The following is a 25,434-nucleotide window of genomic DNA, read 5'->3' as shown; positions in this document are numbered from 1 at the left end:
GTGTGGGGGAGGCTCTGTCGCCTTTGCATCCAGAACACTGTTGGTTGCTGAAAGGAAGTATTGACAGATAAAGAGAGTTCGGCACTCATTTATGCTGTTAACAAATTCAGGCAGTATGCTAAAGGCCACAAATTCACCATCATAGTCTCGGACCATAAACATGGCCATTTCCCCGAGGCTAAACGGGGTATGCCGATCGCATGCAGATTACTGAGAGACTGCAGATTACTGAGGGACTGCAGATTACTGAGGGACTGCAGATTACTGAGGGACTGCAGATTACTGAGAGACTGCAGATTACTGAGAGACTGCAGATTACTGAGAGACTGCAGATTACTGAGAGACTGCAGATTACTGAGGGACTGCAGATTACTGAGGGACTGCAGATTACTGAGAGACTGCAGATTACAGAGGGACTGCAGATTACTGAGGGACTACGCGTTACTGAGGGACTGCAGATTACTGAGGGACTGCAGATTACTGAGGGACTGCAGATTACTGAGGGACTGCAGATTACTGAGAGACTGCAGATTGCTGAGGGACTGCAGATTACTGAGAGACTGCAGATTACTGAGAGACTGCAGATTACTGAGGGACTGCAGATTACTGAGGGACTGCAGATTACTGAGAGACTGCAGATTACATGAGGGACTGCAGATTACTGAGGGACTACGCGTTACTGAGGGACTGCAGATTACTGAGGGACTGCAGATTACTGAGGGACTGCGCATTACTGAGGGACTGCAGATTACTGAGGGACTGCAGATTACTGAGGGACTGCGCATTACTGAGGGACTGCAGATTACTGAGGGACTGCAGATTACTGAGGGACTGCAGATTACTGAGGGACTGCACATTACTGAGAGACTGCAGATTACTGAGGGACTGCGCATTACTGAGAGACTGCAGATTACTGAGGGACTGCAGATTACTGAGGGACTGCACGTTACTGAGAGACTGCAGATTACTGTGGGACTGCAGATTACTGAGGGACTGCAGATTACTGAGAGCCTGCAGATTACGAAGAGACTGCAGATTACTGAGGGACTGCGCGTTACTGAGGGACTGCAGATTACTGAGAGACTGCAGATTACTGAGAGACTGCAGATTACTGAGAGACTGCAGATTACTGAGGGACTGCAGATTACTGAGAGCCTGCAGATTACGAAGAGACTGCAGATTACTGAGGGACTGCGCGTTACTGAGGGACTGCAGATCACTGAGGGACTGCAGATTACTGAGGGACTGCATATTACTGAGGGACTGCAGATTACTGGGGGACTGCAGATTACTGAGAGACTGCAGATTACTGAGAGACTGCAGATTACTGAGGGACTGCACGTTACTGAGAGACTGCAGATTACTGAGAGACTGCAGATTACTGAGAGACTGCAGATTACTGAGGGACTGCAGATTACTGAGGGACTGCAGATTACTGGGGGACTGCAGATTACTGAGAGACTGCAGATTACTGAGAGACAGCGGATTACTGAGGGACTGCAGATTACTGAGAGACTGCAGATTACTGAGAGCCTGCAGATCACTGAGGGACTGCAGATTACTGAGGGACTGCAGATTACTGAGGGACTGCAGATTACTGAGGGACTGCAGATTACTGAGGGACTGCAGATTACTGAGGGACTACGCGTTACTGAGGGACTGCGCATTACTGAGGGGCTGCGTGTTACTGAGGGACTGCGCGTTACTGAGGGACTGCGCGTTACTGAGGGGCTGCGTGTTACTGAGGGACTGCGCGTTACTGAGGGGCTGCGTGTTACTGAGGGACTGCGCGTTACTGAGGGACTGCGCGTTACTGAGGGACTGCGCGTTGCTGAGGGACTGCAGATTACTGAGGGACTGCGTGTTACTGAGGGGCTGCGTGTTACTGAGGGACTGCGCGTTACTGAGGGACTGCAGATTACTGAGGGACTGCACGTTACTGAGAGACTGCAGATTACTGAGAGACTGCAGATTACTGAGAGACTGCAGATTACTGAGGGACTGCAGATTACTGAGGGACTGCAGATTACTGGGGGACTGCAGATTACTGAGAGACTGCAGATTACTGAGAGACAGCGGATTACTGAGGGACTGCAGATTACTGAGGGACTGCAGATTACTGAGAGACTGCAGATTACTGAGAGCCTGCAGATCACTGAGGGACTGCAGATTACTGAGGGACTGCAGATTACTGAGGGACTGCAGATTACTGAGGGACTGCAGATTACTGAGGGACTGCAGATTACTGAGGGACTACGCGTTACTGAGGGACTGCGCATTACTGAGGGGCTGCGTGTTACTGAGGGACTGCGCGTTACTGAGGGACTGCGCGTTACTGAGGGGCTGCGTGTTACTGAGGGACTGCGCGTTACTGAGGGGCTGCGTGTTACTGAGGGACTGCGCGTTACTGAGGGACTGCGCGTTACTGAGGGACTGCGCGTTGCTGAGGGACTGCAGATTACTGAGGGACTGCGTGTTACTGAGGGGCTGCGTGTTACTGAGGGACTGCGCGTTACTGAGGGACTGCAGATTACTGAGGGACTGCACGTTACTGAGGAATTGCAGATTACTGAGGGACTGCAGATTACTGAGGGACTGCAGATTACTGAGGGACTGCAGATTACTGAGGGACTGCAGATCACTGAGGGACTGCAGATTACTGAGGGACTGCAGATTACTGAGGGACTGCAGATTACTGAGGGACTGCAGATTACTGAGGGACTGGGCGTTACTGAGGGACTGCACATTACTGAGAGACTGCAGATTACTGAGGGACTGGGCGTTACTGAGGGACTGTGCGTTACTGAGGGACTGTGCGTTACTGAGGGACTGCAGATTACTGAGGGACTGTGCGTTACTGAGGGACTGCAGATTACTGAGGGACTGTGCGTTACTGAGGGACTGTGCGTTACTGAGGGACTGCAGATTACTGAGGGACTGTGCGTTACTGAGGGACTGCAGATTACTGAGGGACTGTGCGTTACTGAGGGACTGCAGATTACTGAGGGACTGTGCGTTACTGAGGGACTGTGCGTTACTGAGGGACTGCAGATTACTGAGGGACTGTGCGTTACTGAGGGACTGTGCGTTACTGAGGGACTGCAGATTACTGAGGGACTGTGCGTTACTGAGGGACTGCAGACCCAGTGAAACATTTGACAGATGCCTTCTTGTTGAAATGAGAAATCTGAGTGTGGACTCATTGCAAATTGGGAATTGACTGCCCCGCAGCCTGTTCCCCAAGATGGAGTTAAAATGCAGATCAACCATTGTCGAATTCGCCTGTAGGAATGAATGATGTGACCCTGATGCAGTGAGATTTCTGATGAAGTTTTGTGCTTTGCTTTTTGGCAGTAGCTAAAGAGGACGGCCAAATCCTTGCCCCTGCCATAATCACAGTGCCACAGTGACAATCACTGGCAATACATTCTCACCTTGTTTATCTCCACGATCAGCATACACCTCATCTGTTTCCTCGACCCTCCCAAAGCAGTTCTCCCAAAAGAAATAAATTGCACCCTTTAGGAATATTGCCGTACCAGTTTCAGGTTTACCAATTGCTGATGAGGACAATTTGGGAATTGCGACCATTTTTGGCCTGGTGTTTTATAATTCTGCCTCCAAATCTATCTGTAAAAACATACAGCCACTACCTCAGCACTAATATGTAAAGCAGCCGGTGAACAGCCTGTGGTGATGGTCTGGCATACTGTCCCTCTCGCCTCTCACCTCCCTCCCGCAGATTGTCATTGTACAGCCCTTCACACAGATCTGGCAAGGGCAAATCTCCTAAATATAGGACAGCACGTAGCCATCAGCCTGTCAGTAATAAAATGCCATCGAGGGAGGTGATCTGTGCAGAGCTTTGTTGATGCTGTCACTGAATGTTCCGATCGTGCAGTTTGTCTCTCAGCCCTGCTGCCTCAGAAAAAAGCCTTGTTTGTTGCTGCTGTTGTTTCTACTGATGGTTTTGTGATGACTGAGCGATTATATCACATTACCTCAAAGATGTCCAAATATAACCACTTCCCTTTCACCCAGCAGCTCACAATGTCACTCTCTCACACTCACTCTCTCACAAATTTACACTCACTTATAGTCACACACACATTCACTCACACACAATTTCATACACTCGCTCACACACAAATTCACGCTCACTTGTAGTCACTCACACACTCATTCACACACTCACTCACACACAAATTCACACACAAATTCACACTCACTTATAGTCGCACGCGCACTCGCTCACACACCTGCTCACACACATGTTCACACGCACACTCGCTCACACACATGCTCACAGACACTCGCTCACTCACAATCTCACACTCACTTTTAGTTATGTACGCCCTCGTTCACACACATGCTCACACACACACAAACTCACACATGCTCACACAGACATTCGCTCACACACAGGCTCAAACACATACGCCCGCATATCACTTACAGTCACACAAAAACACTCGCTCACACACACTTGCTCACTCCACGCGCTCACACACATACATGCTCACACACACTATCTTACATACATGCTCAGACACTCGCTCACCCACTCACACATACACACTCGTTCATACACAGGCTCACACACTCGCTCACTCACAATTTCACACACTTTTAGTCACGTACGCCCTCGTTCACACACATGCTTATCCACACACTCACTTGCTCACACACACACAATCACTCACACAAACATTTGCACACACACAGGCTCAAACACACCCGCATATCACTTACAGTCACACAAAAATACTCGCTCACACACACTCATCCACTACACTCACTCACACACATACATGCTCACACAGGCTATCTCACATACATGCTCAGACACACTCGCTCACACACTTGCTCACCCACATGCTCAAACACATACTCACGCACACACACTCGCTCAAACACTCACACACACTCGCTCACACACATGCTCATACACACACTCACACATGCTCACACACTCACGCACTTTCACTCACACACACACAAATTTACACACATGTGCAGGTGCCGGAGTGCGGCGTATTTTCACGGTAACTTAATTGCAGTGTTAATATAAGAGCCTACTTGTGACAATAAAGATTATTATTATTCAGCACTTGGTCACCTGTCCTATTCTCTCCTGAGGTGACTGTGTCAGATTTCTTTTTGAGAACACTCCTACACATCCCCTTGGGCCCTCCTCACTGTGTGAAAGGCTCTGAGTCAGCGATGGGCACCATGGACTAGTTCCTAGGCCACACGAGTGGCTCCTCCATCGTCCCAGTCAGCCGCAGGATTGAAATCGACGCTCGTTCACCAACGGTGACCCCATGAATAAGATTAAATACATTTAACACACGCCAAATATTTCAGAACGAGTAAGAGAAAATGCTTCATTGTTTATATATTAATGAAACTGTCACCAACTTCAAATGGTAAAAACAAACAAATGATTTACACGTTGGGCGCAGCGGGAGCTCCCGAATGTCTGAGCGATCAGCACGCACCTCGCTTCACTCATGCCCCATCTCCGTGTGAATTACTTCAGTCAATCTGGTTGGAAAAAAACTACGCAGGTGGTAACCAGTGGCATGTGGCAACTGCGCGTGGGCATCTGTCAACAAAATGTCTCCTGGGCCTCACACAGGCCCCAGTAGGCCGCATGTGCCCCCGCTCCCCCGGGATGGAGGTTTTTCACCACTGGTCTAAGTTGCAGTTTCGTTCACACCTGTGGCACCCTCAATGTGATTGCAAATGGACAAAACACGGGAACGTCGGCGGGAGAGGCTACGTTGCACCAACTAACCTGAATATCTGCCGTGTTGCTGCAACTTAAACTCGAGGATCCCTACAATCTGTGGAAAGATTCCCAGCGTGGGGGCACCAACAGGAGCTCTCAGCTTCCGAGCCGGCCTCTCAAGTTACAAGTTCCAGTTTCAACCTGGCCGTCAGGTTTTGCCTGACACACGATCCTGTGGAGAAGATACTTGGGCCACTAACCGCACAATATAAAAACAGGTTGTACTTATTGTGCTGAGCTGGCCTCTTCCCTAACAGCAGGACCTGGAGATTTCACAGGTTGGGAATAAACGAGGAAAGTCCCACTTCCTAACTCGCCGCTCATCTATTGAGACCACTTCTCGGTTGGAAATCTGAGCTGCGGCCTTCTGGGAGGGTCTGACTGAGCAGCAAAACCCATGAGGCTGCAGCAGACCCGAGAGGCAAAGCAGTAGGGGACGTGTGAGGGGAGGTATCTTCCATTCATGCACAGCATGGAGTTTGACCCGGATTTTCACAAAGTGATTGGGCAGAATTCTCCGTAGCCCGACGCCGATTTCGGGATCGGCGATTGGCCGGAGAATGGCTGGATTTCGGGAAAGACACCGGTTCGCGATGCTCCACCCCCTCCAAATCGGCATTACCAGGACGTGCAGTCGCAAGGCCGGTGGCGCGTCATCAGCCGGCCTACCTGTGATGCTCCGCCCCCAGTGGGCCGGGTTCCCGACGACGCGGGTCACGTGTGGTCCCAGCGGCCGAGAACCAGGCGTGCCGGCTGCGGACTGTGTCCAGTCACATTCGTCCGGGATCCGTGCCGCTGGCCAGGGGGCTGCTGCTAGGGCTGGGGGGGGGGGCGGGGGGGGCTGTGGGGTCGGGGCGGGCGAGTACGCGATCCAGCATTTCTGGCGCGACCGGTGCAGCTCGTCTGTCCTGCGCATGTGCGACCCTGGATCCGGCCATTCTCCGCGCGATCCGCTTGTGCTGGCCCCTGACCGGTACTGGAATGGGCGAGGGGTTCGCGGCGACTTCCCGCCACGGATCACCCGAGGATTCTCTCTTGGCATCGGCAAAGCCTCAGGAAGGGAGAATGCCGCCAATTGCCTTTTCTTTCCGAATTTAATCTCATTTTTGGAAAGAAATAGCAACGTGATAAATTTCTGAGAAAATATCGCAATAAATGGAAATGGATAAAGATGGAGAGGAAGAGAATTGTAGCCTGCAACCCGCTCCTGGGAGTGTTGTGACCCTGAGTTCATCGCTAGATTATACAGCTCGGTGCAAAGTGAGTCATTGGTATTTATATGAAATACTTACTCAACCTTTGCATTAATAAACCCAAGGTTAAATTTATCAGAAAGCAAATTATAGTGTATTTATATATCTCAGGAAAAGATGTTCATGCTGTCAATGTTACAGCTGGCCTTGTTCCAGCTCCAGCCCATCCACATCTCAGACTAAATAAACCAATCTTTAACGTGATGCCAATTGAAATCGCAGAGATAGTTTGCAGGCAGGGTGAGCGGCCAGGCGTATTTCAGTCAGCCAGCGCGTGTGTGGCCTTTTTAGCAACCCTTGGATTCTGGTGATTGATATCAGTGATGTGGCTAAGGCTTAAATTCTGGCGCCGGCCAGCAAGAGGAACACAAACTTGTGACGTCAGCAGCAAACTCGGTTTCAAAAACAAACAACAATAAATATCCCCCCCCCCCCCCCCCCCCTCCCAGCCCCCGTGTCTTCACCCTCTCTGGAGCGAGGCGGGTGTGGGGGCAGCTGGAAACCGCCCCCCCCCCCTCCATGAACTCGGGCCCTGGGACGTTAGTGGGATGTTCAGCTGCTCAACATCACAGCCGAGCGCCCCCCCCCCCCCCCCCCCCACCCCCCGCCGCCCTTCGCCAATCCTTGACCAAGCGCAACTGACTGAACAGTGAGGGAACTGGAGAAAATGTAATGGCACAGATCGCAGAGGTATAGGGTCTTCAATGGCACAATGGTTTCGTCTCTTTTCAGGCAGGACCGCTGTGTGCCAGCTGCCGTTCACTCCTCAGCAGCAGGGTTAACATTCTAGTTGGGGGTCAAGGATAAAGGGCTTATTGAGTCTTGTACCAGCTGCCATATTTAGGCCAACGTGGTATGGGGCGGGGTGGGAGGGTTGTGGGAGTGATGGGTGATTGTGGCATCCACAGACAGCACCCCCTGTAGGACTAGGAGCTGGTGTAGGCCGCGACACCCACACACAACGCCCCATGTAGGATTGGAGGCAGTATGAACCCTGACACCCACACACAGCACCCCCTGTAGGACTGGAGGCAGGATGAACCCTGACACCCACACACAGCGCCCCCTGTAGGACTGGAGGCAGGATAAACCCTGACACCCACACACACAGCCCCCTATAGGACTGGAGGCACTATGAACCCTGACACCCACACACAGCGCCCCCTGTAGGACTGGAGGCAATTTGAACCCTGACACCCACACACACAGCTCCCTGTAGGACTGGAAATAGCATCACCTCTGGCATCCACATACAGCGCCCTCTGTGGGACTGGAGGGTAGCATCATCGTCCCCGCTACATGCACACACAGTGCCTCTTATAGTACTGCATTAAATCAGGGGCTTCATTACATCAGGGGCTGGTTTAGCACACTGGGCTAAATCGCTGGCTTTGAAAGCAGACCAAGACAGGCCAGCAGCACGGTTCACATTCCCGTACCAGCCTCCCCGAACAGGCGCCGGAATGTGGCGACTAGGGGCTTCTCACAGTAACTTCATCTGAAGCCTACTTGTGACAATAGCGATTTTTATTTTCATTTCGTTACTGCTGCGCTGTTTAAATCAATTAAAATTAAATTCACCCTTTCAAAATGCACATTCCCAAATTAACTGTCTACTTTTGTGTGAATAAAAGGGGCTCGCATCAGCAGAAGACAGAATTAGGTAAGATGTTTCGAAGTGTTGCTGGGTGCTACAAACAAGGGGGAAATGTTTCCCCTAAATCTACACGTGGACCTCTGATTGGGGATTGCGTTCTCTCTGGTGTGGAGCTGCTGCCTTGATCAAGGCCAGGATTGGGCCTCCCATTTTCATTCAAATCGGACATGCAAATGTCTCCCACGTCAGGAAATGTTCCAGCGCAGAAAGGAGGCCATTCAGTCATTGTGTTCCTGCCAGCTCTTAGAACAAGCAATTAGTCCCCCTCCCCCCCACCCTTCCCCACAGCGCCCTGAAGGTTTAGGTCGTCTGACTTCATTTCAATGTAAAAAGAACAAAAAGGTTAAAGGTTTTTGTTTCCTGTGAGGATCTCTGTTCCCTTGCTTAATATTTCTGAAATTTGTTGTCCACACAGGTGCTTTTCTTATCCCATATGTTATCTTCCTGATTGGTGGAGGTCTGCCTGTTTTCTTCCTGGAGGTAGCGCTTGGTCAGTACACTTCCCAAGGGGGCATCACCTGTTGGGAGAAGCTCTGTCCCATTTTCTCTGGTAAGCGGCAATGCTGAGTAACTTTGAGGCTCATGTCCTCCGGGGGGGGGGGGGGGGGGGGAGTGGGGTGTGGGGTGGGGGGTGGGGGGGGGGGGAGTAGGGGGGGGCGGGGGGGGGGAGAGTAGGGGGGGAGGAGTAGGGGGGCGGGGGGGGGGGGGTAGGGGGAGGGGATAATCGAGAGAAAGGCCGAAGGAGGGGGTGGCCAAGAACACATCCAGAACGGATGGCTAGATTGAAGTTTATTCGCCAAGGGGATCAAGGGACTAGGAGCTACAGCAAGAGATTGGAATTAAGGCGCAGGTCAATAGTGACCTGATTGAATGCCCAAGTAGGCGTGAGTGACCTCCTCCTTTTCCTGTCTTCCTATGATTGGGAAAGTTGACTGGGAGATGAAGGACAATCGTAGCCCAGATCTAATCAATCCTGTAATGGCTCACGCAACAAATCTGGTCTTGAGTTACATAGAACATGACAGCGCAGTACAGGCCCTTCGGCCCTCGATGTTGCGCCGACCTGTGAAACCACTCTAAAGCCCATCTACACTATTCCCTTATCGTCCATATGTCTATCCAATGACCATTTGAATGCCCTTAGTGTTGGCGAGTCCACTGCTGTTGCAGGCAGGGCATTCCACGCCCTTACTACTCTCTGAGTAAAGAACCTACCTCTGACATCTGTCCTATATCTATCTCTCCTCAATTTAAAGCTATGTCCCCTCGTGCTAGACATCACCATCCGAGGAAAAAGGCTCTCACTGTCCACCCTATCCAATCCTCTGATCATCTTGTGTGCCTCAATTAAGTCACCTCTTAACCTTCTCTCTAACGAAAACAGCCTCAAGTCCCTCAGCCTTTCCTCGTAAGATCTTCCCTCCATACCAGGCAACATTCTGGTAAATCTCCTCTGCACCCTTTCCAATGCTTCCACGTCCTTCCTATAATGTGGCGACCAGAATTGCACGCAATACTCCAAATGTGGCTGCACCAGAGTTTTGTATAGCTGCAACATGACTTCATGGCTCCGAAACTCAATCCCTCTACCAATAAAAGCTAACATTCCTTCTTAACAACCCTCTCAACCTGGGTGGCAACTTTCAGGGATCTATGTACATGGACACCGAGATCTCTCTGCTCATCCACACTGCCAAGAACCTTACCATTAGCCCAGTACTCTGTCTTCCTGTTATTCCTTCCAAAATGAATCACCTCACACTTTTCTGCATTAAACTCCATTTGCCACCTCTCAGTCCAGCGCTGCAGCTTATCTATGTCCCTCTGTAACTTGTAACATCCTTCCGCACTGTTCACAACTCCACCGACTTTAGTGTCATCTGCAAATTTACTCACCCACCCTTCTACGCCCTCCTCCAGGTCATTTATAAAAATGACAAACAGCAGTGGCCCCAAAACAGATCCTTGTGGTACACCACTAGTAACTGGACTCCAGTCTGAACATTTCCCATCAACCACCACCCTTTGTCGTCTTCCAGCTAGCCAATTTCTGATCCAAACTGCTAAATCACCCTGAATCCCATGCCTCTATTTTCTGCAGTAGCCTACCATGGGGAACCTTATCAAATGCTGTAGACATTTGACTTGAAGTCAATGGAGAGTATTATTACAAAGAGTAAATCACTGCTCCACCCAACCCAGAGGTTAAGATTGGACCCCCCCCCCCCAACCCTCCCAACCCCAGATCATCAGTCTTTTTCAGATGTGACTCTTGGGATCTGGGCATTTCTGGTATGTCCAGCACTTACTGCCACCCCTTCGTACCCTTGAGAAGCTGTTTCTGAATCTTCTCCGTCACAGGTTTTTGCTGTCTGATATAACTGAGTGTCCCACTACGGCACTCGCAGAGGCAGTTATGAGTGAAACACATTGGTGTGGGGACTGGAGTCACACATATGGGGTGCAGGTGGCAGATTTCCGTCATAAACCGATTGGATTTTGACCTGATTTCATGGTTACATTTAGTGTGACCAGAGTTTGAAACTTGAATTCAAATCCCCGGGTTGCGATTGTGAATTCAGCTTCCACTGGATCATTAGCGCAAGCAGTCCGATAGCCCCCAACCCAATCCATTGCCCCTCCCTCACATACTCTCCCAGGGTCAATATCCAGCTAGGATTCACTGAGGACTCGGGTAGAGGAGAAGTATTACACTGTGACATAGTCAGCACCCGATACCCCAGCGGGATTCGAGAGTAATCCCTTCATTTCCTTCTGGGATGTGTGTGGCACTGGCAAGGCCAGCATTTTGTGCCCATCCCCAGAACTGAGTGGTTTGCTCAACCATTTCAGAGGGCAATTCAGAATCAACCACATTAGCACAGTGGCTAGCACTGTTGCTTCACAGCGCCAAGGTCCCAGGTTCGATTCCCGGCTTGGGTCACTGTCTGTGCAGAGTCTGCACGTTCTCCCCGTGTCTGCGTGGGTTTCCTCCCCGCGCCTGCGGTCTCCTCCCACAAGTCCCGAAAGACGTGCTGTTAGGTGAATTGGACATTCTGAATTCTCCCTCTGTGTACTCGAACAGGCGCCGGGAGTGTGGAGACTAGGGGCTCTTCACAGTAACTTCATTGCAGTGTTAATGTAAGCCTACTTGGGACAATGATAAATATTATTACTATTGTAGAATTCTCACACAGTTAGATCAGGACTGGGGGGGGTGGGGGGGGAATGAAGGGGTTAAGGAGGTGCCTAATGTTCATGGAGATTGGGAGAAGGGGAAAGTGAGTTTGGAGGGGGCGAGGAGGGGCCAGTGGGCGGGCAGTGGAATGTTAACTGTTTGCTTTCTTCCTTGTGAAAAAGAAAGATTATCTTGTGTCTTTGATTGGCTAGGAATTGGCTGCGCGTCTGTCATCATTGTCTCCTTGTTGAATGTTTACTACATCGTCATTCTGGCCTGGGGACTCTACTACCTCATCCAGACCTTTCAGGCCGAACTGCCCTGGGCTAGATGTGGCCACAAATGGAATACTCCCAATTGCATCGAGGACAAGCTGCGGAAGAACCTCTCCCTCTGCATCACCTGCAATGGCAGCAACCACACGTCACCCGTGACAGAATTTTGGGAGTAAGGAAAGCCAGCAATTCCATTCTCGTGTCTTTTTATATGAATCACATTTAGCCAAGATCAGGCCGCAATCATTGGGCTGCAGAACTCTTCAGTTCCCATGAAAGGGGGCAGCTGCCACTGTGGGCACCTTAGCTTGTTAAGTATGGCACCTTGGTGTGAATGGTACGAAGCCTGTGTGTCCATTGCAATGTCGACCACCCTTGGACTTGCTGCCCAATGTGGACTGAATGCACTCTTTCTGTGGTGTATCACTCAATGATCGCGCAAACTGTACGGACAAGGTATAAAATCCAGACTGTGCCCCAGTTACAGAAGGTGCTGATGGTCACTGTCACGTGTACGACCCTGATAGACTCATATTCCTCAGCCCGCCTCACCTCTACCCCCCATCCTGTCAGTCTTCTGATTGTCAGACCAATTTGGAAAGGTTTCTAACTCCAATTATTTCCTCACTTGGCCAATCTGCTCCTCTATTTGTCACTGCGGTGATCTCTGAACCCACCTTATTATCCTTCAGCGCCGACTCAACCAGTCCTCACTGGCTATCTACCTCCTCCATTTGGCTCAAACATGCTCTCAACCTTAATACCTTCCCCCTGAGCCCGACTCACTTTCTCTATGTGACACTGGCTGTGTAGGTGGCACTTTCTGCTCTCAGCCCACTGCCTCAATTGCACCAGGCCCCGTACACCCACTCTGGCCTGCATGGGCTCCCAGTCCAGTCCAACAATTAACTCAATTACAACATTTCCAACCTTGTTTTTTAAATTTCTCCATGGCCTCACCCTCCCCACCCTTTTCCTGGTCATCTCTTCCAAACCACCGCGGTCTCTGCACTCTTCCAGTTTAGCCTCTTGAGTACCCCGCATCCTCCACCATCAGCAGCCTGGGTTTGCATTCTTTCAGCAAACATCTCTGCTGCATCCTCGGGTCTGATTCTCCCAGCGGTTCTCAACGTGTCAACTCTCCAGCTCGCCCATTGCTGACACCCCCTTCCAGCCTTCACACTGGGAACAAACCCAGACTAATACAAGCTGTAGAATCGAGGTCTCTCCCTCCTGCTTGGCATTCTACAACCCTCCGACTGAACATTGACTGTGCATTAACCCCAGGCCACGTCTCTTACTCTCTGTGGCTAGTTGCCCAGAATGATCCTGCCCGAAGGCCTTCCCAATGACCTCCCCTCAGAAAGGTGCCTTCTCTTCACTAACAGTCCAACATGTAGCTAGCTGTGGGTCAGTATTGGTAGTATTCCCATCCTGTACCATATTAAGGAACCAGTTGGGTTTTGACAACAAATTAGTATCTGATAGGAATCATCCATTTCTGTTGCTGGATTTAAGGAATTCCGTTTGTGCTCTTTGTTTTAAGTTTATGAAGCATTACATTTTGGGTTAATATCCCAACAGCAGAATCGTTCGACTATTGGAGCGAGCACGGGGCAGCTGCTGGATTTAAACCCAATTCTTCACTTAGTTCTGTGATATGAACAGCCTTCCTCTCCTCACTGTTAACAAAGATTCTGCCGACACATTAACCTGTCCTTTCTCTTTCCAGATTGGATGAAGCAATCCTGTGTCTCCAACATTTTCTACTTTTAATTCAGATTTTAATTAATTTCTCCAACAAGAATGGGGAGTGAAACCAAAATGTTACCAGAGTACAACAGGAAATCCACACACAGTGTGCCGCAGGGGTGAAGACAGTGCAGAGGGAGCTTTACTCTGTATCTAACCCCGTGCTACACCTGTCCTGGGAGTGTTTGATGGGGACAGTGGAGAGGGAAGTTTACTCTGTATCTAACCCTATGCTGTACCTGTCCTGGGAGATTTTGATGGGGACAGTGTAGAGGGAGCTTTACTCTGTATCTAACCCCATGCTGTACCTGTCCTGGGAGCATTTGATGGGGACAGTGTAGAGGGAAGTTTACTCTGTATCTAACCCTAGGCTGTACCTGTCCTGGGAGTGTTTGATGGGGACAGTGTAGAGGGAGCATTACTTTGTATCGAACCCCGTGCTGTACCTGTCCTGGGAGTATTTGACGGGGACAGTGTAGAGCGAGCTTTACTCTTTATCTAACTCCGTGCTGTACCTGTCCTGGGAGTGTTTGATGGGGACAGTGTAGAGGGAGCTTTACTCTGTATCTAACCCCGTGCTGTACCTGTCCTGGGAGTGTTTGATGGGGACAGTGTAGAGGGAGCTTTACTCTGTAGCTAACCCCGTGCTGTACCTGTCCTGGGAGTGTTTGATGGGGACAATGTAGAGGGAGCTTTACTCTGTATCAAACCCTGTGCTGTACCTGTCCTGGGAATGCTTGATGGGGACAGTGTAGAGGGAGCTTTACTCTGTATCTAACCCTGTGCTGTACACTGTCCTGGGAGTGTTTGATGGGGACAGTGTAGTGGGAGCTTTACTCTGTGTCTAACCCCGTGCTGTACCTGTCCGGGAGTGTTTGATGGGGACAGTGTAGAGGGAGCTTTACTCTGTGTCTAACCCCATGCTGTACCTGTCCGGGGAGTGTTTGATGGGGACAGTGTAGAGGGAGCTTTACTCTGTGTCTAACCCCGTGCTGTACTTGTCCGGGGAGTGTTTGATGTGGACAGTGTAGAGGGAGCTTTACTCTGTATCTAACCCCGTGCTGTACCTGTCCTGGGAGTGTTTGATGGGGATAGTGTAGAGGGAGATTTACTCTGTATCTAACCCTGTGCTGTACCTGTCCTGGAAGTGTTTGATGGGGTCAGTGAGAGGGAGCTTTACTCTGTATCTAACCCCGTGCTGTACCTGTCCTGGGAGTGTTTGATGGGGACAGTGTAGAGGGAGCTTTACTCTGTATCTAACCCCGTGCTGTACCTGTCCTGGGAGTGTTTGATGGGGACAGTGTAGAGGGAGCTTTACTCTGTAGCTAACCCCGTGCTGTACCTGTCCTGGGAGTGTTTGATGGGGACAGTGTAGAGGGAGCTTTACTCTGTATCTAACCCCGTGCTGTACCTGTCCTGGGAATGCTTGATGGGGACAGTGTAGAGGGAGCTTTACTCTGTATCTAACCCCGTGCTGTACCTGTCCTGGGAGTGTTTGATGGGGACAGTGTAGAGGGAGCTTTACTCTGTATCTAACCCCGTGCTGTACCTGTCCTGGGAGTGTTTGATGGGGACAGTGTAGAAGGAGCTTTACTCTGTACCTAACCCCGTGCTGTACCTGTCCTGGGAGTGTTTGATGGGGACAGTGTAGAGGGAGCTTTACTCTGTACCTAACCCTGTGCTGTACCTGTCCTGGGAGTGTTTGGTGCAATCACTTAATATCTTAAATATTTATCCCGTAATGATTTCAGGTCATTGAAATTATCTACATTTGAATGTATATTTTTTTATATAAATATTTATTTATAGTTTAATACGTTGCTGTTTAAATTAAGAGGGTTTGTTTTTCAAATATAAGCACGGATGTTTTGAGATCAGTATGTACAACTGTTTGTGTTTTCGCTGTTATCTTACAGTTATATTGCCTCTGTGCCACTTGTAATGACATGCCAGTGTCTTGCACAGTGGGCTGCGGGGTGCCCGAGCTGCCCAATCAGCGGTCCAGACCACTAAACCGCGTAGCTGAATGGGACAGGATCTATGTCACTCCATTCATTGGGAATCCTTAATAATCCTTTGTCCTTGAATTTCCGAGGCCAATGCCTTCCTTATAGTGATGTCGAGGTCACAAACAGAGTCAATTGGAAGTTGTTTTAACCCAAAGGTAGCCCTTGGCTATTTTGTTTTTTAATCTTTACCAAAAACATTTATTTTGCATGCCAGCTTCCCCCCCTCCGAGGACCCCCGTGGCATGCTCGCCTGCTTTCAGTGAGCATGTTAACAGCAGCTCTATCCGAAGTGAACTGTGTCCCTGTGCCTTCATTGCACCAATTTGCTTCTCTCTCTGTTTTTTTTGCCCTCGAATAATATTGTTTTTTTTCTCTCCCTCCCTCTCTACCTCTCCCTCTCTTTTTCTTTGTTCTCTGTCCTTCTCCCTCTGTCTCTGTCACTCTCTCTCTATCCTCCCCACTCTTTCTCCATCTCTCTCTGTTTCCCTCTCTCCCTCTCTGCCTCTGGCTCTCTATCGCACTCTCTTCCCCTCCTCTGTCTCTCTCTCTTTCCCATTCTATCTCATCCTTTCCCACTCGCTTTCGTTCTCTTCCTCTTCCTCTCTCTCTCTCTCTCTCTCCCTCCCTCTTGACCTCTGCCTCCTTTTCCCTCTTTTGCTCTCCCTGTTTCTCTCTCTCCCCCCTCGTTCTCCCAGGCGGAATGTGTTGGGCCTGTCCAGTGGTATTGACGATGTGGGTTCTCTGAGGTGGGAACTAGCGCTCTGCCTCCTGGCTGCCTGGGTCGTTTGTTTTTTCTGCATTTGGAAGGGTGTGCGATCGACTGGAAAGGTGAGGCTGAAGATGTTTCAATGAATGGTTCACACCAGGGTGCTTTATTTTCCACAGCCCTACCCCCGATCAGTTAACCTCTGCACTTGTCCCCACCCATTGCACAACATAACTACATTGGAATGTCTGAGATCACCTGAGGCACTAAATATGCACCCCCGACCGCCCAAACCCTGTAACTTCCTTGAGTCCTGCACTCCTCAGCGATCTCTGCGCTCCTCGGTGATCTCTGCACTCCTCAGAGATCTCTGCACTCCTCGGAGATCTCTGCACTCCTCAGAGGTCTCTGCACTCCTCGGGGATCTCTGCACTCCTTGGAGATCTCTGCAGTCCTCGGGGATCTCTGCACTCCTTGGAGATCTCTGCAGTCCTCGGGGATCTCTGCACTCCTCAGAGATCTCTGCACTCCTTGGAGATCTCTGCAGTCCTCGGGGATCTCTGCACTCCTCAGAGGTCTCTGCACTCCTCGGGGATCTCTGCACTCCTTGGAGATCTCTGCACTCCTTGGAGATCTCTGCAGTCCTCGGGGATCTCTGCACTCCTCAGAGATCTCTGCACTCCTCGGGGATCTCTGCACTCCTCGGAGATCTGTGCAGTCCTCGGAGATCTCTGCACTCGGAGATCTCTGCGCTCCTCAGAGATCTCTGCACTCATCATAGAATTTACAGTGCAGAAGGAGGCCATTCGGCCGATCGAGTCTGCACCGAGTCAACACCTCCACCCTATCCCCATAACCCAGTAACCCCACCCAACACTAAGGGCAATTTATCATGGTCAATCCACCTAACCTGCACATCTTTGGTCTGTGGGAGGAAACCGGAGCGCCCGGAGGAAACCCACGCACACACGGGGAGGATGTGCAGACTCCGCACAGACAGTGACCCAAGCCGGAATCGAACCTGGGGCCCTGGAGCTGTGAAGCAATTGTGCTATCCACAATGCTACCGTGCTGCCCTCGGAGATCTCTGCACTCCTTGGAGATCTCTGCAGTCCTCGGAGATCTCTGCACTCCTCGGAGATCTCTGCACTACTCGGGGATCTCTGCACTCCTCAGAGATCTCTGCACTCCTTGGAAATCTCTGCAGTCCTCGGAGATCTCTGCACTCCTCGGAGATCTCTGCACTCCTCAGAGATCTCTGCACTCCTCAGAGATCTCTGCACTCCTCGGGGATCTCTGCACTCCTCGGAGATCTCTGCACTCCTCGGGGATCTCTGCACTCCTCGGAGATCTCTGCACTCCTCGGGGATCTCTGCACTCCTCAGAGATCTCTGCACTCCTCGGAGATCTCTGCAGTCCTCGGGGATCTCTGCACTCCTCAGAGATCTCTGCACTCCTCAGAGATCTCTGCACTCCTCGGGGATCTCTGCACTCCTCAGAGATCTCTGTACTCCTCGGGGATCTCTGCACTCCTCAGAGATCTCTGCACTCCTCGGAGATCTCTGCAGTCCTCGGGGATCTCTGCACTCCTCAGAGATCTCTGCACTCCTCAGAGATCTCTGCACTCCTCGGGGATCTCTGCACTCCTCGGAGATCTGTGCATTCCTCGGAGATCTCTGCACTCCTCTGAGATCTCTGCACTCCTCTGAGATCTCTGCACTCCTCGGGGATCTCTGCACTCCTCGGAGATCTCTGCAGTCCTCGGGGATCTCTGCACTCCTCGGAGATCTGTGCAGTCCTCGGAGATCTGTGCAGTCCTCGGAGATCTCTGCACTCCTCTGAGATCTCTGCACTCCTCGGGGATCTCTGCACTCCTCGGAGATCTCTGCACTCCTCGGGGATCTCTGCACTCCTCGGAGATCTCTGCAGTCCTCGGGGATCTCTGCACTCCTCGGAGATCTGTGCAGTCCTCGGAGATCTGTGCAGTCCTCAGAGATCTCTGCACTCCTCGGAGATCTGTGCTGTCCTCGGAGATCTCTGCACTCCTCAGAGATCTCTGCACTCCTCAGAGATCTCTGCACTCCTCGGGGATCTCTGCACTCCTCGAAGATCTCTGCGCTCCTCGGAGATCTCTGCACTCCTCAGAGATCTCTGCACTCCTCGGAGATCACTGCACTCCTCAGAGATCTCTGCACTCCTCAGAGATCTCTGCCCTCCTCGGGGATCTCTGCACTCCTCGGGGATCCCTGCAGTTCTCGGAGATCTCTGCGCTCCTCAGAGATTTCTGCACTCCTCAGAGATCTCTGCACTCCTCGGGGATCTCTGCACTCCTCAGGGATCTCTGCACTCCTCGGAGATCTCTGCACTCCTCGGAGATCTCTGCAGTCCTCGGAGATCTCTGCACTCCTCGGAGATCTCTGCAGTCCTCGGGGATCTCTGCACTCCTCAGAGATCTCTACACTCCTCAGAGATCTCTGCACTCCTCGGGGATCTCTGCACTCCTCAGAGATCTCTGTACTCCTCGGGGATCTCTGCACTCCTCAGAGATCTCTGCACTCCTCGGAGATCTCTGCAGTCCTCGGGGATCTCTGCACTCCTCAGAGATCTCTGCACTCCTCAGAGATCTCTGCACTCCTCGGGGATCTCTGCACTCCTCGGAGATCTGTGCAGTCCTCGGAGATCTCTGCACTCCTCTGAGATCTCTGCACTCCTCAGAGATCTGCACTCCTCTGAGATCTCTGCACTCCTCGGGGATCTCTGCACTCCTCGGAGATCTCTGCAGTCCTCGGGGATCTCTGCACTCCTCGGAGATCTGTGCAGTCCTCGGAGATCTGTGCAGTCCTCGGAGATCTCTGCACTCCTCTGAGATCTCTGCACTCCTCTGAGATCTCTGCACTCCTCGGGGATCTCTGCACTCCTCGGAGATCTCTGCACTCCTCGGGGATCTCTGCACTCCTCGGAGATCTCTGCAGTCCTCTGGGATCTCTGCACTCCTCGGAGATCTGTGCAGTCCTCGGAGATCTGTGCAGTCCTCAGAGATCTCTGCGCTCCTCAGAGATCTCTGCACTCCTCAGAGATCTGTGCTGTCCTCGGAGATCTCTGCACTCCTCGGAGATCTGTGCTGTCCTCGGAGATCTCTGCACTCCTCAGAGATCTCTGCACTCCTCGGGGATCTCTGCACTCCTCGAAGATCTCTGCGCTCCTCGGAGATCTCTGCACTCCTCAGAGATCTCTGCACTCCTCGGAGATCTCTGCACTCCTCAGAGATCTCTGCGCTCCTCAGAGATCTCTGCACTCCTCAGAGATCTCTGCACTCCTCAGAGATCTCTGCACTCCTCAGAGATCTCTGCACTCCTCAGAGATCTCTGCCCTCCTCAGGGATCTCTGCACTCCTCGGGGATCCCTGCAGTCCTCGGAGATCTCTGCACTCCTCAGAGATTTCTGCACTCCTCAGAGATCTCTGCACTCCTCGGGGATCTCTGCACTCCTCAGGGATCTCTGCACTCCTCGGAGATATCTGCACTCCTCGGAGATCTCTGCAGTCCTCGGAGATCTCTGCAGTCCTCGGAGATCTCTGCACTCCTCGGAGATCTCTGCACTCCTCTGGAATCTCTGCACTCCTCGGAGATCTCTGCACCCCCCCAAGATCTCTACACTTCTCGGAGATCTCTGCACTCATTGGAGATCTCTGCACTCATTGGAGATCTCTGCACTCCTCGGAGATCTCTGCACTCCTTGGAGATCTCTGCACTCCTCGCAGATCACTGCACTCCCCCCAAGATCTCTGCACTCCTCGGGGATCTCTGCACTCATCGGAGATCTTTGCACTCCTCGGAGATCTCTGCACTCCTCGGAGATCTCTGCACTCCCCTCAAGATCTCTGCACTCCCCTCAAGATCTCTGCGCTCCTCAGAGATCTGCACTCCTCGGGGATCTCTGCACTCCTCGGAGATCTCTGCAGTCCTCGGAGATCTCTGCAGTCCTCGGAGATCTCTGCACTCCCCCCAAGATCTCTGCACTCCTCGGAGATCTCTGCACTCCCCCCAAGATCTCTGCACTCCTCGGAGATCTCTGCACTCCTCGGAGTGCTCTGCACTCCCCCCAAGATCTCTGCACTCCTCGGGGATCTCTGCACTCCTCGGAGATCTCTGCACTCACAAGAACATATGAACTAGGAGCAGAAGTAGGCCATCTGGCCCCTCTTGCCTGCTCCACCATTCAATGAGATCATGGCTGATCTTTTGTGGACTCAGCTCCACTTTCCGGCCCGAACACCATAACCCTGAATCCCTATTTCTTCAAAAAATTATCGATCTTTATCTTATAAACATTTAATGAAGGAGCCTCTACTGCTTCATGGGGCAAGGGATTCCATAGATTCACAACCCTTTGGGTGAAGAAGTTCCTCCTGAACTCAGTCCTACTTCCCCTTATTTTGAGGCTGTGACCCCTAGTTCTGCTTTCACCCGCCAGTGGAAACAACCTGCCCGCATCTATCCTATCTATTCCCTTCATAATCTTATATGTTTCTATAAGAGCCCCCCTCATCCTTCTAAATTCCAACGAGTACAGACCCAGTCTACTCAACCTCTCCTCGTAATCCAACCCCTTCAACTCTGGGATTAACCTAGTGAATCTCCTGCACACCTCTCCTCGGAGATCGCTGCACTTCTCAGAGATCTCTGCACTCCTCGGGGATCTCTGCACTCCTCGGGGATCTCTGCACTCCTCGGAGATATCTGCACTCCTCGGAGATCTCTGCACTCCTCGGAGATCTCTGCAGTCTTCAGAGATCTCTGCACTCCCCCCAAGACCTCTGCACTCCTCAGGGATCTCTGCACTCCTCGGAGATCTCTGCACTCCTCGGAGATCTCTGCACTCCTCGGAGATCTCTGCAGTCCTCGGAGATTTCTGCACTCCTCAGAGATCCCTGCACTCCTCGGGGATCTCTGCACTCCTCGCAGATCTCTGCAGTCCTCGGGGATCTCTGCACTCCTCAGAAATCTCAGCACTCCTCGGAGATCGCTGCAGTCCTCGGAGATCTCTGCACTCCTCGGAGATCTCTGCAGTCCTCGGAGATCTCTGCCCTCCTCAGAGATCCCTGCACTCGGGGATCTCTGCACTCCTCGGAGATCTCTGCACTCCTTGCAGATCTCTACACTCCTCGCAGATCTCTGCACTCCTCGCAGATCTCTGCACTCCTCGCAGATCTCTGCAGTCCTCGGGGATCTCTGCACTCCTCAGAAATCTCTGCACTCCTCGGAGATCGCTGCAGTCCTCGGAGATCTCTGCACTCCTCGGAGATCTCTGCACTCCTCGCAGATCTCTGCAGTCCTCGGGGATCTCTGCACTCCTCAGAAATCTCTGCACTCCTCGGAGATCGCTGCAGTCCTCGGAGATCTCTGCACTCCTCGGAGATCTCTGCAGTCCTCGGAGATCTCTGCCCTCCTCAGAGATCCCTGCACTCCTCGGGGATCTCTGCACTCCTCGGAGATCTCTGCACTCCTCGCAGATCTCTGCACTCCTCGCAGATCTCTGCAGTCCTCGGGGATCTCTGCACTCCTCAGAAATCTCTGCACTCCTCGGAGATCGCTGCAGTCCTCGGAGATCTCTGCACTCCTCGCAGATATCTGCAGTCCTCGGGGATCTCTGCACTCCTCGGAGATCTCTGCAGTCCTTGGAGATCTCTGCACTCCTCGGAGATCTTTGCACTCCTCGGGGATCTCTGCACTCCTCGGAGATCTCTGCACTCCTCGGAGATCTCTGCACTCCTCGCAGATTTCTGCAGTCCTCGGGGATCTCTGCACTCCTCAGAAATCTCTGCACTCCTCGGCGATCGCTGCAGTCCTCGGAGATCTCTGCACTCCTCGGAGATCTCTGCACTCCTCGGAGATCTCTGCACTCCTCGGAGATCTCTGCAGTCCTCGGAGATCTCTGCACTCCTCAGAGATCCCTGCACTCCTCGGGGATCTCTGCACTCCTCGGAGATCTCTGCACTCCTCGGAGATCTCTGCACTCCTCGCAGATCTCTGCAGTCCTCGGGGATCTCTGCACTCCTCAGAAATCTCTGCACTCCTCGGAGATCGCTGCAGTCCTCGGAGATCTCTGCACTCCTCGCAGATATCTGCAGTCCTCGGAGATCTCTGCAGTCCTCGGAGATCTTTGCACTCCTCGGAGATCTCTGCACTCCTCGGAGATCGCTGCAGTCCTCGGAGATCTCTGCACTCCTCGGAGATCTCTGCAGTCCTTGGAGATCTCTGCACTCCTCAGAGATCCCTGCACTCCTCGGGGATCTCTGCACTCCTCGGAGATCTCTGCACTCCTCAGAGATCTCTGCACTCCTCGGAGATCTCTGCACTCCTCGGCGATCTCTGCTCTCCTCGGGGATCTCTGCACTCCTCGGGGATCTCTGCACTCCTCGGAGATCTCTGCACTCCTCGGGGATCTCTGCACTCCTTCGAGAACTCTGCAGTCCTCGGAGATCTCTCAAGTCCTCGGAGGTCTCTGCACTCCTCGGGGATCTCTGCACTCCTCGGAGATCTCTGCAGTCCTCGGAGATCTCTGCATTCCTCGGGGATCGCTGCAGTCTTCGGAGATCTCTGCACTCCCCCCAAGACCTCTGCACTCCTCAGGGATCTCTGCACTCCTCGGAGATCTCTGCACTCCTCGGAGATCTCTGCAGTCCTCGGAGAGTTCTGCACTCCTCAGAGATCCCTGCACTCCTCGGGGATCTCTGCACTCCTCGGAGATCTCTGCAGTCCTCGGAGATCTCTGCATTCTTTGGGGATCTCTGCAGTCTTCGGCGATCTCTGCACTCCCCCCAAGACCTCTGCACTCCTCAGAGATCTCTGCAGTCCTCGGAGATCTCTGCACTCCTCGGAGATCTTTGCACTCCTCGGAGATCTCTGCACTCCTCGGAGATCGCTGCAGTCCTTGGAGATCTCTGCACTCCTCAGAGATCTCTGCTCTCCTCGGGGATCTCTGCACTCCTCGGAGATCTCTGCACTCCTCGGCGATCTCTGCAGTCCTTGGAGATCTCTGCAGTCCTCGGAGATCTCTGCACTCCTCGGGGATCTCTGCACTCCTCGGGGATATCTGCACTCCTCGGAGATCTCTGCAGTCCTCGGAGATCTCTGCAGTCCTCGGGGATCTCTGCACTCCTCGGGGATATCTGCACTCCTCGGAGATCTCTGCAGTCCTCGGAGATCTCTGCAGTCCTCGGAGATCTCTGCACTCCTCGGGGATCTCTGCACTCCTCGGAGATCTCTGCACTCCTCGGGGATCTCTGCACTCCTCGGAGATCTCTGCAGTCCTCGGAGATCTCTGCAGCCCTCGGAGATCTCTGCACTCCACTCAGAAATCGGTGCATTCCGACTCCTTTTTTTGCCCCAAAGTGGCATAAAATGGACTCATTCCCCTCCCCCAATTTAACCGGTGCAAAAAGTGACTAACAGGTGAGTTTTGTCTCTTTCTCTCAGCGACTTTGCTGTGGGTCTGGAGAGACATGTAGGTCAGACCAGGTAAGGATGGCAGATTTCCTTCCCAGATGGGTTTTTACTAGCCCAGTGACATTACCACTACCCCACTGTCTCGCCCATTTCTCGGGATGAGAAAAGCTAGTCTCAGTAATGGTGACCGAGATCACCCCAAAGTCCATCCGGTTCACTATCGTCCTTTAGGGAAGGAAATCTGCCGCCCTAGCCCGGCCTGGCCTACATGTGACTCCAGACCCACAGCAATGCGGCTGAATCCAAACTGCCCCCTGAAATGGCCGAGCGAGACGCTCAGTTCAAGGGCAATTTGGGACGGGCACCAAACGCTGGCGTTGAAAGAGGCGCATTCATCCTTTGAAAGGGAAAAAAAAATTCTCACTCAACAATATCGATCAATTTTAGGCATCTGGGGGAGAGAATTCTAGATTTCCACTCCCCATGGTGTGAACATCACCCCTTAAGCCTAGCTTTCATTTTAATTATCTGCCCCCTTGTTCTGGACCGTCCCTCCCCCCCACAACCCCCCGTCCCTCACACACACATGTACACACACACATGACAGGAAATACTTCCTATTGACCTTATTGAATAATTTCTTTACACGCCTGATTAAATCACCCCTTAATCTTCTGCCCTCGAGGGAATGCAAACCTAGTTGTGTAACCGGGCCTCGTAATTTAACCCTTTCAGCCCCGGGCGCATCTGTGCTGTACGCCCGCAAAGGTCGATATATTCTTCCTGAAGTGCGGGGGCCCAGAACTGAACCCTGTTCCTCCAGGTGGGGATCTGACCAAGTCTCTGTACGACTGAACCATCGCTTCATTCCCAACTGAAATCCGATCCCATTGAGTTGAAGGCCGACATTCCATTGGCCTCTTTGATTATTTCCTATCCCTGTCCAATGGCTTTTAGCGATTTGCCCACGTGGACACCCCAATCTCTCTGCCCCGCCAACTCCCTTCTCCCTCTTCCTTTGTGTTTATTTTGTCGGCCCATTCGCTCCGGAAATTTGTGATGATGTGATTAATCGATATTCTTGTCTGGTTTCTTCTCCGCTGAACAGGTTGTTTATATCACTGCGACGTTTCCCTTTTTGATGCTGTTGGTGTTGTTGATCCGCGGAGTGACTCTGCCCGGAGCAGCTCAGGGAATCAAGTTTTACCTGTATCCTGATATGACACGCCTTGCTGATCCACAAGTGAGTATTGTGCCAGGGTACGCACAGGGGTTGAAACCCGCCCACCAAATCTCGCCACTTGCCCACAATGAACGTGGCCAATTCCAGGTGTGAGACGTCCTGACTGCACGTGTACACTT

At 51.9% G+C, this 25,434-nt stretch overlaps 1 protein-coding gene across 3 annotated transcripts in view; it reads left to right on the top strand.

Annotated features, from left to right (window-relative positions):
- The window catches only part of LOC140388631 (sodium- and chloride-dependent taurine transporter-like), a 166,193-nt gene that overhangs the window by 65,272 nt on the left and 75,487 nt on the right, over positions 1-25,434 (top strand). For 2 of the 3 annotated variants that reach the window (XM_072473082.1, XM_072473081.1), the window contains 4 exons: positions 9,120-9,254; positions 12,095-12,329; positions 16,614-16,746; positions 25,181-25,315. In XM_072473082.1, coding sequence (XP_072329183.1) covers positions 9,120-9,254; positions 12,095-12,329; positions 16,614-16,746; positions 25,181-25,315 — 638 coding nt within the window. Of the gene's footprint in view, positions 1-9,119; positions 9,255-12,094; positions 12,334-16,613; positions 16,747-25,180; positions 25,316-25,434 lie in introns of those variants that run through there. The other variant, XM_072473083.1, reaches the window with a different exon arrangement.

The sequence above is a fragment of the Scyliorhinus torazame genome, chromosome 13 (assembly GCF_047496885.1).
Source record: "Scyliorhinus torazame isolate Kashiwa2021f chromosome 13, sScyTor2.1, whole genome shotgun sequence".
Classification (NCBI taxonomy): domain Eukaryota; kingdom Metazoa; phylum Chordata; class Chondrichthyes; order Carcharhiniformes; family Scyliorhinidae; genus Scyliorhinus; species Scyliorhinus torazame.
This window is presented reverse-complemented; position numbering and strand designations above follow the sequence as displayed.